The following is a 16,468-nucleotide window of genomic DNA, read 5'->3' as shown; positions in this document are numbered from 1 at the left end:
CTATAAGGAGCCTCCAGTTGGTCCAAAATGCAGCGGCCAGAGTCCTAACAGGAACTAAAAGAAGAGACCACATTAGTCCTGTACTAAAATATCTGCACTGGCTTCCTGTCGAGCTTAGAATCAAATTCAAAGTCCTCCTCCTGACATACAAAATCACGGTGGCTGAGTGGCAACACTCATGCCTCACAGCAAGGAGGTTTGGTTCAATCCCCGGGTCGCCAAGGCCTTTCTGTGTGGAGTTTTGCATGTTTCTCCCCGTGTCTGGATGGGTTTTCTCCGAGTACTCCGGTTTCCCCCATCAACCAAAACATGAACGCCCTTCAAGACAAATGTTGTTGTGATTTTGGGCGTTACAAAATAAAATGAATTGAATTGAATAACACTCTGAAACATAAGCCATTATAACACTCTAAAACATGAACCATTATAACACTCGGAAACATGAACCATTATAACACTCTGAAACATGAACCATTATAACACTTGGAAACATTAACCATTATAACACTCGGAAACATGAACCATTATAACACTCGGAAACATGAACCATTATAACACTCTGAAACATGAACCATTATAACACTCTGAAACATGAGCCATTATAACACTCTGAAACATGAACCATTATAACACTCTGAAACATGAATGATTCTAAAGCTCTGAAACATGAACCATTACAACACTCTGAAACATGAACGATTGTAACACTGAAACATGAATGAGTCAAAAACGTGCTTGTTTTTTTTTTTTTTTTTTTTTTATAAAACACTGTTCCAAACTGACGGAGGAGTCACGTTTCTTGAAGATTAAATATTTATGTTATTATCAAATTATGCAAACTATTTTTAAAGCAAAAACTATAAAACACCTTTGTGTTCAAAGGTTCTTTTAATCCATCATAAACTAGAGGAAGTGGGTTATCAAACTGGTAACCTTCTCGTCCGGGGTGAAACTAAACGAAACTTAACTAATGCTGACCCAAACCAAAACCAAACCAGAACCAGCACCTACAGTAAACTACTGAATACTTCACCTCTGATGGGACAGATATGTCACTATGGAACCAGACATACTTTTACCAAAGGGAATTAGAATTAGAAAGTCTCATTTGTAAAGCTGCTTCTGATCAAACAAAATCCAGACAATAAAATACAAGAAAATACAAGAAAATACAACAACAACAAGACTGAGTGCACTATGTCCACATGCCATTGTTGACTTCACACCATGTTATTTTGTAAACTTCAGACCATGTTATTCTCAGACTGGAACAGAACTCAAAATAACTCAAAACACAAGACAGGAAATTGTGACTTCACATGAAAGTCAATTCAAGACAAATGTGGATAAGATTAGCACGACACTAAAGCCACTACCACCAATAAAGTTAAAAATAGCACTCTAAAGACAGACATTTAGTGCACAGGGCTAGCGTCATTAACAAAACAAGCTGGCAGTCACGTTAGACCTGGGACTATCCCAGCTCTCAACATGAAAACTATTGTTGTGTTCTTGGGCAAGGCACTTTTCCTACCATGTTACCAATGCTTTGTATATTGCAAGGTTGGAGCCTCAAATGCCCATATCACACTCTGCAACATGTTGATCTGTCGTGGAGTGTAATATGGACTTCTGACTGACTGAAGTCTGTATATCAGATCTAATTTTTGTTAATTGTGTAAAAATTATTACTTTTATCATTTACCTTATATATGTAGTCCAGTTGTGTTTACAGTAAATTACTCAGATGTCTCAGCTGGTTCATCAGCTCCAACAAACTGAACAAAACCAAGAATATATCATTTCTTGAGTTTTACTCATTTATATTCAGTTTTACTCACATTCGTGTTTTACTCGCACTTGTATTTTACTCACACTCGTGTTTTACTCACACCTGGGTTCTGTTTTACTCACGCTTGTTTTACTCGAGTAAAACATGAGTGTGAGTAAATCATTCTGTTTTACTCACACTCGTGTCTTACTCACACTTGTGTTGTTTTACTCACACTTGTGTTCTGTTTTACTCAAACTCGTGTTTTACTCACACGTGTTTTACTCACACTTGTGTTCTGTTTTACTCACGCTTGTGTTTTACTCACACTCGTGTTGTTTTACTCTCACTTGTGTTCTGTTTTACTCACACTTGTGTTCTGTTTTACTCACATTCGTGTTTTTCTCACACTCGTGTTCTATTTTACTCTCACTCGTGTTGTTTTACTCACACTCATGTTCTGTTTTACTCACACCCATGTTCTGTTTTAAACTCACTCGTGATTTACTCCCACGTGTGTTCTGTGAATGTAAACAGACTCACACGTGTGAGGTTTTATGAGTCTCATTTGTTCAGATATTTAAGCTCACATTCAAACAAACAGATGCCAGTATAAATCATAGCTTATATAAATGGACATTGCTAACCTGTCAGCAGCCGCGTTCCAAACAGCAAGTGAGCATGGGAGTGATTCAACTCTGGCCCCAGTTCACTCTCTATGTAAAAAGCGTCACCCCTCTTTGTAACTGCTGCTGTCAGGTTCATTATTCTGATCTTAAAATGTTGCTTTTAACCTGGAGTTCCTGGAGATCCTGGAGTTTTTATTTCACATTTTTTTCCCTAGACCAAGGTATAAACATCAGCCCAATGAAGCGCCTTCTTTGCCCAAGATCGACTCCCGCTAGGTTTGATTGACGACTTGCTATGATACCTGCGACCAGAATTCCATATATGGAAATATGTCATCAGATTAGCTACTATGCTAGCCTGGACCAGCTTCATTAGGCTGGAGTCACAACCCCTCAGTCCACCGCTTTAGTATAAGTTTAAGTGTAAGTCAACTTCTGTAATGAGGAAACGTCATAGAGGCGTTCATGTTGTTTGTGAATTTATTGGTAAATGTATTAAAGGTGTACTAGGTCACTTTTTGGAGGATAGTCTGCCATCAGGTTGTCTCCATGGTGATCTTTGCCGGTAAAAGTTGCATAGTCCACTTTTAATTTACAGTCAAATGTGACACAGTAAAATACAATTTAAAAGTTTAGCCCTCCCTCCTCCCTGCACAAACAATTTCATGTTTTTATATATAAGCTGAACAGAGGCAGAGTGATGTGAGGCTGAGCTGTTTCCTTCAGTCTGACCTGTCTGGACTGTCCAGGCTTGACGTTTTATAAACATCATATAAGCTAAATTGGCCCAGAAAAGTGACAGTTCTGTGGTGCTAAGCTAAAGGTCACATTAGCTTACACTTAAACCACAGTGGAGCTGTGTCACACTGTCCGTCACAGAGAGAACAAGGCGGACGAGGTGACAACATGTTACTCCTGCCCTTTTAAAGTGTTACTCTTTGAATATTTATTTCAATGTGAAACAAGGAGACGCTGGAACTCCACTGTCAGCTTCTATATATATATTGTAATGTCATCAATATGACACCAAGATAAACCACTGAAGAAGGACCAGGACCACAGGGGACGTTTTGTTGCTTTATTTTCCTTCTCCAAACGGTAAAAACTGTAAGGGTACAATAACATGCTCTTAGTGAATGAACTACATATGACACAAACGTAATATACATTCATCTTTGAACAAACTTCGTATTTTTCCTAAATAATACAAAAATATAACTCTCTAGACATCAATTAACATATTTACAACTTACGGCATTGCCATGTGCGAGTTTCAAGGTGGATGGCGACAGATTGTGACTAGCCCCATGCCATTAGACCGGAAACCGGAAGTGGTGCGGTAAACCGGAAGTGGAAACGTCCCGCAATATATATATATATATATATTTTAATCTAAACTACAGTTAATCATAAAATAATAATGCAAAACATTTATACAGTATTACAGACCTTTATTTTAACTTCTTAAATAAGTTTATAAATGTAAAATGTATTAACTTATTCATTAAACCAAATGCATAAAAGACAACACACTCCCCGCCTGGCCTCTAAGGGGCCACTAATATGAACTAAACCTAAGAATTGTCCTTTGGTAGAAGAAGAATAACTTCAGTAACTGGCCGCATGAAAGTCTTTACACCTCCTTGATCGTTTACCTTAACCTCGATCTTCCTTATATGATTGTCCTTTCCTGGGAACGTGGCAGTGACTCTAGCCATGGGCCAACTGTTGCGTGGGGCCTGCTTGTCTTTGAGCAAAACTAAATCACCAACTTGCAGATTTCTACGTGATACAGTCCATTTCTGTCTCTGTTGTAGTGTGGGTAGGTACTCTCGCCTCCAGCGCGTCCAGAACTGGTTGGCAAGAGCCTGAACTTGTCTCCAGTGCTTGGCGTAAAGGTCTTTGTCCAGGAAATCTCCAGGAGGGGGTGAAAGGCACGTTTTCTGGGTTAGCAGCATTGAAGGGGACAAAATGAAGGGGTTATCTGGGTCGGAAGAGACTGGAAGAAGCGGCCTTGCATTTATGATTGCGGTGACTTCGGCCATGAGTGTGCACAACACATCGTGAGTGAGTTGTACCTTACTTTGGAGTAGCATTGAGTCCGAGCAATGCCTCTCATGCGCTCCCAGGAGCCTCCCATGTGGGAAGCATGTGGCGGGTTGAATTCCCAGCTGCAACCTTGGTCCTTTAGATACTGTTCCAATGTTTGGTCCATTCCTAGCTCTTTAGAAGCTCCAATAAAGTTAGTCCCACGGTCAGATAAAAGTTTTTCAGCGGGTCCTCGTAGTGCAAAAAAGCGTCTTAGGGCATTTACACAGCTGGATGTATCCAAAGACTCGATCACCTCAATATACACGGCTCTAGAACTCATACAAGTAAACATGATGGCCCAACGCTTGCTTTGTGCTTGTCCACCTCTAGTACGTCTGGTAGTTACAGTCCAAGGTCCAAAAACGTCAAGACCAACGTAACTAAAGGGAGGACATGTTTTAAGTCGTTCAGGGGGAAGATCTGCCATACGTTGTTCTTCCTGTTTTCCACGTAGTTTGCGGCAGACGATGCATTTGTGGATCACTGAATTAACAAGTCTTTTGCCACCTAATATCCATAGACCTGCTGCCCTGATTGCCCCTTCTGTCAGGTGACGGCCTTGGTGCTTGATCTGCTCATGGTAGTGGCGAGTGAGCAGGAGCGAGACGTGGCTGTCTTTGGGGAGAACTACTGGAGTCTTTTCGAAGTTCTCGAACTCAGAGTGTTTGAGTCGGCCTCCAACTGAAATAAGACCATTGTCAAGGACCGGGCTAAGTTTTAGCAGGGTACTCTGTTTGGAGATTAATTTACCAGCTTTAAGGGCGGACAGTTCTTTCCCAAAGGTGGCCTTTTGAGTCTCTTGAAGAATAATATGCTTTGCTTGAGTCATTTCATCTTGTGTGCGAGGTAAGTTACATTTGTGCCAACCTTTACATTCACTTTTTGGGTTAATGCCGTTAAAAGATCTTGCAATGTGGATGAGGAACGCTATAGCTCCAACTAAACACTTGAAGGTGGAGAAACGCTCAAAGGGTTTGCAGGTGAGCATTTGGAGGTGGGTGGCGCAAGTTTTTGCTTGTGGCCTGATTTCACAGTCTTTGTCTGGTTCAACTACCTCAAAGTTTCTGCTTTCTTGTTTTGACTCTGCAGGTGGACGATGGATGAAGGAAGGTCCAGTAAACCAGGTTGTTTCGTTTAGTTGGGATGGCGTCAGCGAGCGTGAAGCATGATCTGCTGGGTTTTGTTCAGTGCACACATAGTGCCATTGTTCTGGCTTTGAGGATTGTCGAATGCGCTGCACTCTGTTGTGAACATACGTGTAGAATCTCTTTGATTGGTTGTAGATATAGCCCAAGACTACCTTACTGTCCGTGTAAAAGTGAACAGCATCAAATTCTACATCCAACTCGTCCAGAATAAGATCGGCCAACTCAACAGCCAAGACAGCAGCACATAGTTGAAGTCTTGGTATGGTGGGTTCTGACTGGGGAGCAAGTCTCGCCTTGCCCATAAGAAATCCGACCTCAACTTTGTTGTCTTGTTGAACTGCTTTTAAGTAGGCTACAGCGCCAATGGCTTTGGTTGAAGCATCTGAAAATAGGCAGAGTTCTTTGTGTTTTGCCTGACTGAGAGAGGTAGGTGTGTACATTCTTGAGACATGGAGTTCTTTTAAGTCTTTGAGAGAATCTCTCCATGTTTCCCATTTACTTTGCTTATCTTCCGAAAGTGGTGTGTCCCAATCTGAACTTTCTGAGGTGAGCTCTCGGAGTAGAGCCCTCCCTTGGATTGTGACTGGCGCTAAGAGGCCCAAAGGATCAAAGACACTATTAACAGATGACAGGACACCTCGCCGAGTGAATGGTTTGTTTGTGGCAGCCACTGAGAAAGTGAAAGTATCCGTCTTTGTTTCCCAAATGAGACCTAAACTTTGCTGTGATTGAGTTTCTTCGCCACCAAGATCTAGGTCTTTCAAAACTGCTGCACAATCATCGGGGCAAAAGGCCTTCATGACTGCCTGAGAGTTGGAAGCAAACTTGTGGAGACGCAGATTGGACTCAGCGAGTGAGGCTTGAGTTCTTTGGAGCAAGTCAATTACTTCGGCTGGGGAAGGCACAGAGATCAGGCCATCATCGACGTAAAAGTGCCTCTCCACAAACTTAACTGTATCGGCCCCATAGTCTTTTGCTCCTGCTTGAATGGCCTTGCGCAGTCCATAAACAGCTACCGCAGGAGATGGTGAGTTACCAAACACATGGACTTTCATTCGATAGTCAATAACCTCCTTGTTCACATCATTGTCCTTATGCCACAGAAAACGGAGGTAGTTGCGATGGTCCTCACGTACCCTGAAACAATGAAACATTTGCTGTATGTCTGCCATTATTGCAATGCTTTCTTTGCGGAAGCGAAGGAGCACCCCAATGAGACTGTTATTTAGATCAGGGCCAGTAAGAAGCATATTGTTGAGTGAGACACCGGAGTACTGGGCACTTGAATCAAAAACTACTCTGATCTTGTTGGGCTTTTGAGGGTGGTAAACCCCAAATGTAGGAAGATACCAACACTCCTCTCCCTGCTTTTGTGCAGGAGCTACTTCGGCGTGGCCACTAGAGAAAACACCTTCTAGAAACTCCACGTATTGTTGCTGCATGTGGGGTTTCCTCTGCATGTTTCGTTTTAGGGAAGAGAACCGACTGAGTGCTAGGTCTCTATTGTTTGGCATTTGCAGACGAGGCTCTTTAAAGGGGAGAGGGGCGACCCAGCTATTGTCATCGTCTCTGTACATGCCCTTGTCCATTATCTCTAAGAAGAGAGCATCCTCGATGGAGGGTGCTAGCTTATTGTCACTTTCAGTGCGGTTAAAAACTGTCTGTCCTAGAGTTTGCTCTTGGGCTTTGCTCGGCCTATTAGGATGTGGCAGTTCTTTGAGTTGCATAAATTTATCACATTGTCCGAAAAGTGTGGGGCGGCCATTTTCAAGAATTACTGTCTTGAATGAGCTAACTGTTTGCTTGTGGGCATTACCTACACACACCTCCCCTACTACGACCCACCCTAAATCTAGGCGATGGGCAAAGGGTGCATGATGAGGGCCATTGACTTGTTCCCTGACTTTATGTGCACGTAAAACGTCTCGCCCTAGTAGCAGGAGTATTTGTGCCTCTGGGTCTAACTCTGGAATGTATTTTGCTATGGACCGAAGGTGTGGTTGGTGCAATACTGCGCTTGGGGTTGGGATTTCACTTCTATTGTTAGGAATGTCCTGACATTCAATAAGAGGAGGCAGTGGTATTACTACTGACCCATCTAAAGACTCAATCTGAAAGCCTTCAGCTGTTTTGCCCCATGCTTCTACAAGGCCAGAGCAGGTTCTTAAGTTGTAGCAGACAGGTTCGTTTTTAGTGTTAAAAAGTTCAAAGAATTCAGGCCTAGCTAAGGAACGGTTGCTCTGGTCATCTAGGATCGCATAAGCCTTAACTGCACTGCTTTTGTAACCTTTAGGGTACACCTTAGTGAGACATATTTTAGAACAAGAACGACCCCACTGACCTGGATCACATACTTTTGTACAGCTTGTAGTTACTTCGATGCCATCAGAGTTTTCTCCCTCCCCGCCATCCTGTTGAGCAGGGGTGGTGGGAGCCTTGTTGGTTCGTGGTGGAGGACCAGGATGCATGACTGTGTCGTGTCTTGTACTATCACATTCAGAGCACTTTACTGTAGATTTACAGTCCTTAGCGAGATGAGTGTCTGAAGCGCAGCATTTGAAGCAGATTCCTTTCTCTTTGAGGAAGGCCTTTCTTTCATCCAGTAACTTGTTCCTGAATGTCCTGCATTTATTGAGTGAGTGAGGTTTGTTGTGCAGTGGGCAGTTCTTGTTAATGTCCTTGTTAGAGGATGTAATGTTTGTTTTGTGCACAGCAATCAGTTTTGCAGAGGTAAAGTTCTTTATGTTAGGTCTTTCTAGTTTCAAGTATGCTTGGTTACTTTGCTGGCTGAAACTTGGATCATTGCATTTCTTTGCTTCTCTGCATATGAACTTACAAAAGTAGTCAAAAGGTGGGAAACAGCCGTGATTGTCCTCTTTGTACTGTGAACCATGTGACATCCATTTCTCCTGAAGTGCATATGGGAGTTTGTCGACAATTGGTCCAATTCCTCGAGAAGTGTCCAGATAGAGCAAACCAGTGAGGTATCCATCCTCCTTTGCTCCTTGGATCTCCTGTAAGAGATCCCCTAGCTCCCGCAGCTTCACATTGTCCTTTGCTGTTAACCTGGGAAAACTGTCCAGTCTCTGAAACAGCGCTTTTTCAATTATTTCAGGAGCTGCATAACACTCATGAAGTCGTTCCCAGGCCTTCTGCAGAGCTATTATGGGGTTATTGATGTACACCGCTCGAATGCGCTTCACCTGATTACTTGACTCTTTTCCCAACCATTTCGTCATGAGATCAAGCTCTTGAGTTGGCGTGAGACAGATCTCTGTGGTTGAGCCGGTGAATGAGGAGTACCATGCTCTGAAATTCTCTGGCCTGTCATCATACTGGTAGAGTCCTGAAGTGATTAAGTCACGACGTGCCATGTATTGTGCAAATGGCTCAGATAGATGTGACATGCTTGCAGGGGCATTATAGTGAGGCGTGAATGAGTTGGAGAATGGGCTGAGAACATTCTTATTTTGTTCAACTTTTGGTTTAGTCTCGACTTCAGGAGGACCAGATGTACTTTGAATGGGCAAAGCTGTATCGTGATTATTGAGCTCTGGCTTACTGCTAATAGGTGGTAGCTCTAAAATGTCATTTTCAGGTGAGTGCCAGGTAATGAATGTAGCATCTGGGAGTACTTCCTGGTGATAGACAGTTGACACTGGTGGGGAACTTTGAGGTTTACTAAAGTTCATTTGAGACTGCACATATTCCTTTGCTCTGTCTGATACTGATCTTCTGCCCTCAATCCCATCTTGAATTGCTTCTGCTTCCTCTAGCACTTCTGCTTCAGCCACTGCAGCATCTGCTTTTCTTTTTAGCGTTAGCACTTCTAGCTCTGCATCAATTTTCACTTTTTCTACTTTTAGCTGTGCTTCCTTGCTTGCATATGATGCTCTCACCTTTGCCGCTTCTGCTTTAGCTCGAGCACGGGCAACACTGCTTAAAGATGATGACGTGATATTGCTCCTGGTTGCTGTAGATCTGGTGCTGGCTGCCATTTTGACCACGATGAAACATCAAATGCTGCCTTTTTACTGTAATGTCATCAATATGACACCAAGATAAATCACTGAAGAAGGACCAGGACCACAGGGGACGTTTTGTTGCTTTGTTTTCCTTCTCCAAACGGTAAAAACTGTAAGGGTACAATAACATGCTCTTAGTGAATGAACTACATATGACACAAACGTAATATACATTCATCTTTGAACAAACTTCATATTTTTCCTAAATAATACAAAAATATAACTCTCTAGACATCAATTAACATATTTACAACTTACGGCATTGCCATGTGCGAGTTTCAAGGTGGATGGCGACAGATTGTGACTAGCCCCATGCCAGATGACACGCGCTCTCGTTTTCCATTAGACCGGAAACCGGAAGTGGTGCGGTAAACCGAAAGTGGAAACGTCCCGCAATATATATATATATATATATATATATTTTAATCTAAACTACAGTTAATCATAAAATAATAATGCAAAACATTTATACAGTATTACAGACCCTTATTTTAACTTCTTAATACATTTTACATTTATAAACTTATTTAACTTATTCATTAAACCAAATGCATAAAAGACAACACACACACACACATATATATATATATATATATATATATATATATATATATATATATATATATATATATATATATATATATATATATATATATATATATATACCACCGGAACATAACTGAAGTGGCTGATATCAAGAAATCGTACCAATGGCGTGAAAGAGCTGGTCTGAAGGACAGCACAGAGGCCCTCATCCTGGCTGCACGGGGGCAGGCCTTGAGCACTAGATTGACAGATGCCCAGATCTACCGCACCAGACAAGACCCAAGGTGTAGGTTGTGCAAAGAGGCCCCTGAGACAATCCAGCACATAACTGCAGGGTGTAAGATACTGGCAGGGAAAGCATACATGGAGTAGCATAACCAAGTGGTGGGCATGGTGTACAGAAACATCTATGCAGAGCACGGACTGGAAACCCCAAGGTCAAGGTGGGAAACACCCCCAAAGGTAGTGGAGAATGATCGAGCCAAGATCTTGTGGGACTGACAGAATGGTGATGGCAAACCAACTGGACATTGTGGTGGTGGATAAACAATAGAGCAAAGCCGTTGTGGTGGACATTGCAGAACCGAGTGATGGGAACATCAGGAAAAGGAACATGAGAAACTAGAGAAATACCATGGACTCAAAGAAGAGCTGGAGAAGGCCTGGAAGGTGAAGGTATCAGTGATGTCCGTGGTCATTGGAGCACTCGGGGCAGTGACCCCTGAACTCAAAAAGGGCAGATTTTCTATAAATGTTCTGAGTTCAGGTTTGTTACAGTGTTCGAAGAAGCAAACTCAAGAGATGTAAGTGAAATAAATCAAACTCTCATCCAGACCATTCATGCAACGAGTGTTTGTGCAGAGTAGGCTCCGAGGCAGCAGAAGAAGAAGAGGAAAATGTTCTTAAGGACGCTGTACCTGAAACAGGACAAATTACTCCTCACTGACCTCACTGCATTCTCAGCATCCTAATTATTCACCATGATGAGTTCATAAGCACTTTACACAACTCTCAAAGACCAAAGCCGAGTATTGCCAGCAAGAAATGGTCTGCTAACTGCACACTTCCTGATCCTCTCATAGTAAAACAGTTTATAACTACACACAGACAAAACACAGCAGACTTATGTTGACCTCCAGAGCTGCTTATACAAAATATACACTATATCTAATCTACATATATAAGATATTATGCTCTGTGGTTGCTATGATACTTGCAGTTGAAACTCTGATCCAAATTGGCCCCTATAACTGCTAGCTTCGATGAGCTTCATTTGACTGGAGCCGAATGCTGTGGTGATGTCACTCATTTAGTCCACTTCTTCATACAATCTGTGATTATAACACACTGAGGCTTTAACACTGCTCTTCCTCATAATACTTTTCATTTTGGTCTTTGTTACTTTCCAGCTCTGTCTTTAATAAATCACCAAATGAAATCCTCGTGTGGTTCATTGATGCGAGGACAGCTCCAATGTTTGAGATGCCTGAAAGCGACTCCCTGGATGCGAGTGAAAAGCGCAAACGATGATTGTTCTACTTATTATTTAACCAGGCAACGACCAGACGCCACGGCTCGCCTTTACAAAAAACCTTAATAAGGCAGATCTGATACAAGTCTGAGTCTACAGCCACGCCCCAGTGTTTTCAAAAACTGTATAAAGTGTGTTCGGCTCTGCACATGTTAATGAAGGGGGTTATGATGGGTGTGTGTGTCAGTGGAGACAGTGGGTAACATTCTGAAGGTGAAGTCTGAACATACAGGCTAATGGCTCATGTATTTTCTTATTTTGAAAGTGAACACAGAAAATAAACAGATGCACTGGGTGATAGAAGCAGCTGTATTTCGAAGATGGAGACCGCAACCACATAAAGTGATCAACATACAAGCTCAACATAACCACATTAAAGTTTTCTCAGAATTTACAAAGCAAATTGATTTATGCAAATTAAAACTCTTTCATTTGAATTAGCCACAGTTTAGTGCATGATGCTAAATGCTCATCATGCTAAATGCTAACATGCTTGAAGTTGACTGGAGAAGAGGCTCAGATGGATCTTTGTCACATCTCTGGGTTGAGTAGGTCTGTGGCGGTGGAAGAGGTGTTATGGCATTCTTTAGCATAAATCTTTATTTGTATTACTATGGATCATTTTGACCTAACCTTCATAATACTATCTGTTATGTTGTTATGTCTTTTGTGTCTGGCGTCAAAGCCGCTTCGATTAGACCAAACTGGCAAGATTGTTTTGGTGGTATAAATACTCTGTATTATTTACATTTGTCAGCTGAGGGCGAGACGACACCGTTAGGGACACAGCTCTTTGACAATTGTGCACAATTGATTCAATAAACCAGACCTTTGATTCAAGACAACTTCTCTGTTTATTCTTATATCTTTAAGACTTCTTGACCATTAGAAATTCCACAACAGTGTGAACAAGCTTCATCAGAGGACCATGAAGCTGTGACGCTGGTGAAGCTCAGGACACATAAAGACTAACACATGCCTGGAGTTGTATTTTGCTTCATCAACACGTGTTTATTGAATTTTATGAGTAAGTTTGCCCAGAGGTAGAAACTCTGTGGCAGTTTAAGTCTATAAATTGGCAAATGATAAAATTGTGTGACTTATTCCTTGTTGTTAATGCAATTTGGGCTCCTTATAAATCTAAAAATTCAATAGATTTATAGCAAATAAACACCAGTTGACACAGACAGATCAGCCTAAGAGCTGAAGACCTGCCTGGAGACACTAGCCTCTGTATCAAGCCTAATGCATTTACAAACTGAGCCCATGACAGTTTCATGTTCTTCTGTGTTTTACTTGGATTGGTGGGACAAAATCTGTGGTAAATACATTTAACATCAGTTTGTGATAAAAACATTGAAAAGATAAGGACAAAAATGCATGAGGCAGCAGTGAGTTCTAAAACTGAATCTCTCTGCCTCTGTGAGCTAGAACAAAAACTCCAGAAACTCCCAAAACACAAAAAAATCCCAAACTGTAAAAACCCTAAAAAATCCCAAACCTCCAAAAACTCTAAAAACTCTAAAAACCCTTAAAACTCCCAAAACTCCAAAAACTCTAAAAAAAAAAAAAACTATCTACCATCTAAAACACAGATACATTTTCCACAAAATATTTGTTTTTACTTTAAACAATAATTTACTAAATAACTAAATAAATCTGTTGTCATTCATTTTTGTTTAATCATAAAACTTGAGCTGTTTATTTTTGTCACTTGTTTACATTATGGTTGCTAGGTAACAGTTATGAAATTATGCATATGTATGTTCCATCTAATGCCCATGTTCAACTAGGAAGCGATATTATAAACTAGAAAAAAGCAATGCCTGTCATGTGAACTTTTCCAGGTAAAAGTCCATTTCTAGCCCCTAAACCTGTTGGGTACATTGTCTCCAGCGTTGGTATATAAAAAGCAATTCTTAAAATGAAAAAGTAAACAGAACACAGCCAAGTCTCAACAAAACCATAAGACCACAGTCCATCAATGTTTTCTCTCACTTTGGGATGCTCAAAAGTGTCCAGTCCTCGAGCTCAATGGGCCCACAGAACACAGCCGCCGACGGACACAGAACACAGCCGCCGATGGACACGCTAAGTAAACAGCCACGACTGGAAAAACATGGCCACTGTTTACCAGCCCTGCACATTCAGACTCTTCCACAGACGAGAGGCGTTCTATTTTCATCTCACCAACTGAAACATGCTGTTACTTTTTTAGAGGAGGGGGCAGAGAGAGAGAGGGGGGCAGATAGAGAGAGAGGGCAGAGAGAGAGAGAGAGGAGCAGATAGAGAGGGCAGAAAGAGAGTGGGGGCAGATAGAGAGGGGAGGCAGATAGAGAGAGAGGGCAGAGAGAGAGAGGAGCAGATAGAGGGAGAGGGCAGAAAGAGAGAGGGGGGCAGATAGGACAAGGACCCTAACCACTCTCATTTGAACAGTTTGCGATCTGTGTGTCATGGTGTAAAAGGGTCCGTCTGAGTCTGGAGTATGGGGTAATACAGGTCCGTCTGAATCTGAGGCATGGGGTAATAATGTTCCAAGTCTCCACTGTGTTTTGGACCTGTGTTTGTTGTGTTTTGGACCTGTATTTGTTGTTGTGTTTTGGACCTGTGTTTGTTGTGTTTTGGTCCTGTATTTGTTGTGTTTTGGACCTGTCTTTGTTGTGTTTTGGATCTCTGTTTGTTGTATTTTGGGCCTGTCTTTGTTGTGTTCTGGGCCTGTGTTTTAGACCTGTGTTTGTTGTGTTTTGGAACTGTGTTTGTTGTGTTTTGGAGCTGTATTTGTTGTGTTTTGGACCTGTCTTTGTTGTGTTTTGGACCTGCGTTTGTCATGTTTTGGGCCTGTGTCTGTTGTGTTTTGGGCTTGTGTTTGTCGTATTTTGGGCCTGTGTTTGTTGTGTTCTGGGCCGGTGTTTTAGACCTGTGTTTGTTGTGTTTTACACTTGTGTTTGTTATGTTTTGGGCCTGTGTTTGTCGTATTTTTGGCCTGTATTTGTTGTGTTTTGTGCCTGTGTTTGTTGTGTTGTGGACCTGTGGTTGTTGTGTTTTGGACCTGTTTGTTGTGCTGGATGGGCTGGGCAGGTAAAATCATTTGACGCCACAAGTGCTAAGTCATTAGCATTTTTGATTAAAAATTCTAACTGCAATTTTTCTGACAATTGTTTAAAAAGTAGGATTTAGTTCATTATAAAGAACTCCAACATCATTAACATCTGACAGAAGATTAACTAATACAGATACACAGGAGCCGCATGCATTTCAGAATATGAGTCTACAGGCACAGCTCGATTTTTCTGTAACAAGACAGTAAGACTTTTGTTATTTACAGAGGACATTATCTAGAGTCTGGATCACTGCAGCATCTGTGAGCGCTGACAGGATCAAATGGAAAATAAAACCATAACAATAAATAGATTTAAATAAATATGTGGACCGTCCAGGTAACAGCCAAATAAAACATGCTCTTTTTATGACCAGAGCTCAGCTTCGAAACCATTTAAGACAGAGCTGACAGTTGTTTCATAATGACACACAACTCACGTCATCATATTCACAACATGAGTGTGGACTGTGCAGTTTAAGTCTCGTTCAGTCCTGATTTAGTCCTGGTTTCATCCTGGTTTAGTTCTGGTTTAGTCCTGGTTCAGTTCTGGTTTAGTCTTGGTTTAATTGTAGTTCAGTCCTGGTTCAGTCCTGGTTCAGTCCTGGTTCAGTCCTGGTTTGGTCCTAGTTCAGTCCTGATTTAGTCCTGGTTTAGTCCTGGTTTAGTCCTGATTTAGTTCTGGTTCAGTCTTGGTTCAGTCCAGGTTTAGTCCAGGTTGGTACTAGTCTAGCTTTAGTTTAAAGTTGGAAATAGAGCTGCTAAACCTAGTGCCTAGTGCCTGTGGGGAAGGGGGGGGGTCTGGGATATATATCTTCACAGTGATAGTGACAGCGAAAAAAGTGGATTAATTGTTTTGTTCCACTTAACTCCAGCACCAGTTTGTCTTGGTTGTGTTGTCAGTGCATCGTGCATTGTGTGGGCTAATAAAGCTTCCATACAAATGGAACACCGCACATTAAACAAGCAGGATAATATCACTGAATTTAACTTAACCCGGGCCCCATGGCCGTGACAGACAACCTTTACGACAAACTTAATACAGGCCCCCTATTCACTTTGGGCTCCCCAGCTAACACCTGTCTTACCAGTTGGGAAGCAACACCCCTGTGGCTTGCTATCACATGTGGTAATGGTCAGATTTTATATACAGCGTTTTTCCACCTTCAAGGCTCAAAGCGCTTTACATCACACTCATCCATTCACACACACATTCCCACATACATACACACACACATTCACAAACCCATTCACACACCAGTGTACACAGACACTGAAGATAGGGGAGTTAATTGTCTTTCCCAAGGACACAACGACAGCACCGCCAATGGGTCAATGGATCTGACCACTCTAACAGTGTTTATGTCAAGAGCAGAATTCATATGGTGCTATTATCAATATTTTAGTCCCCGGACCACTGTAGTTACCAAAGACAATATTTGATGTCTGCAGAGGGGGGGTTCTGGGTAATGCTTGTGCCCCTCCTGCATTCAGCGTCTGCCCCTCCTGTTCCCCATGCCCCTTCTGCTCCCCTTGCCCCTCCTGCTCCTTCTGGAAAGCGAGCTCAGAGGGGTCTCAGAGGGACTTCATGGGGACTGCAGGCTCAGAGGGACCTCAGAGGGACCTCAGA

The 16,468-nt window shown here is 42.0% G+C and overlaps 1 protein-coding gene across 1 annotated transcript in view; it reads right to left on the bottom strand.

The window, feature by feature from the left end:
- The window catches only part of pth1r (parathyroid hormone 1 receptor), a 186,753-nt gene extending 172,865 nt beyond the window's left edge, over positions 1-13,888 (bottom strand). The window contains exons 1-2 of the mRNA XM_055228263.1: positions 13,876-13,888; positions 13,740-13,771 (exon numbers count right to left, since the gene is read on the bottom strand). Of these exons, the coding sequence (XP_055084238.1) occupies positions 13,740-13,771; positions 13,876-13,888 (45 nt within the window). The remainder of the gene's footprint in view (positions 1-13,739; positions 13,772-13,875) is intronic.
- Between the last annotated feature and the right edge of the window lie 2,580 nt (positions 13,889-16,468).

The sequence above is a fragment of the Periophthalmus magnuspinnatus genome, chromosome 17 (genome assembly GCF_009829125.3).
Source record: "Periophthalmus magnuspinnatus isolate fPerMag1 chromosome 17, fPerMag1.2.pri, whole genome shotgun sequence".
NCBI lineage: Eukaryota > Metazoa > Chordata > Actinopteri > Gobiiformes > Gobiidae > Periophthalmus > Periophthalmus magnuspinnatus.
Note: the sequence above shows the minus strand (reverse complement) of the source record. Positions and strands in the feature narration are given on the sequence as shown.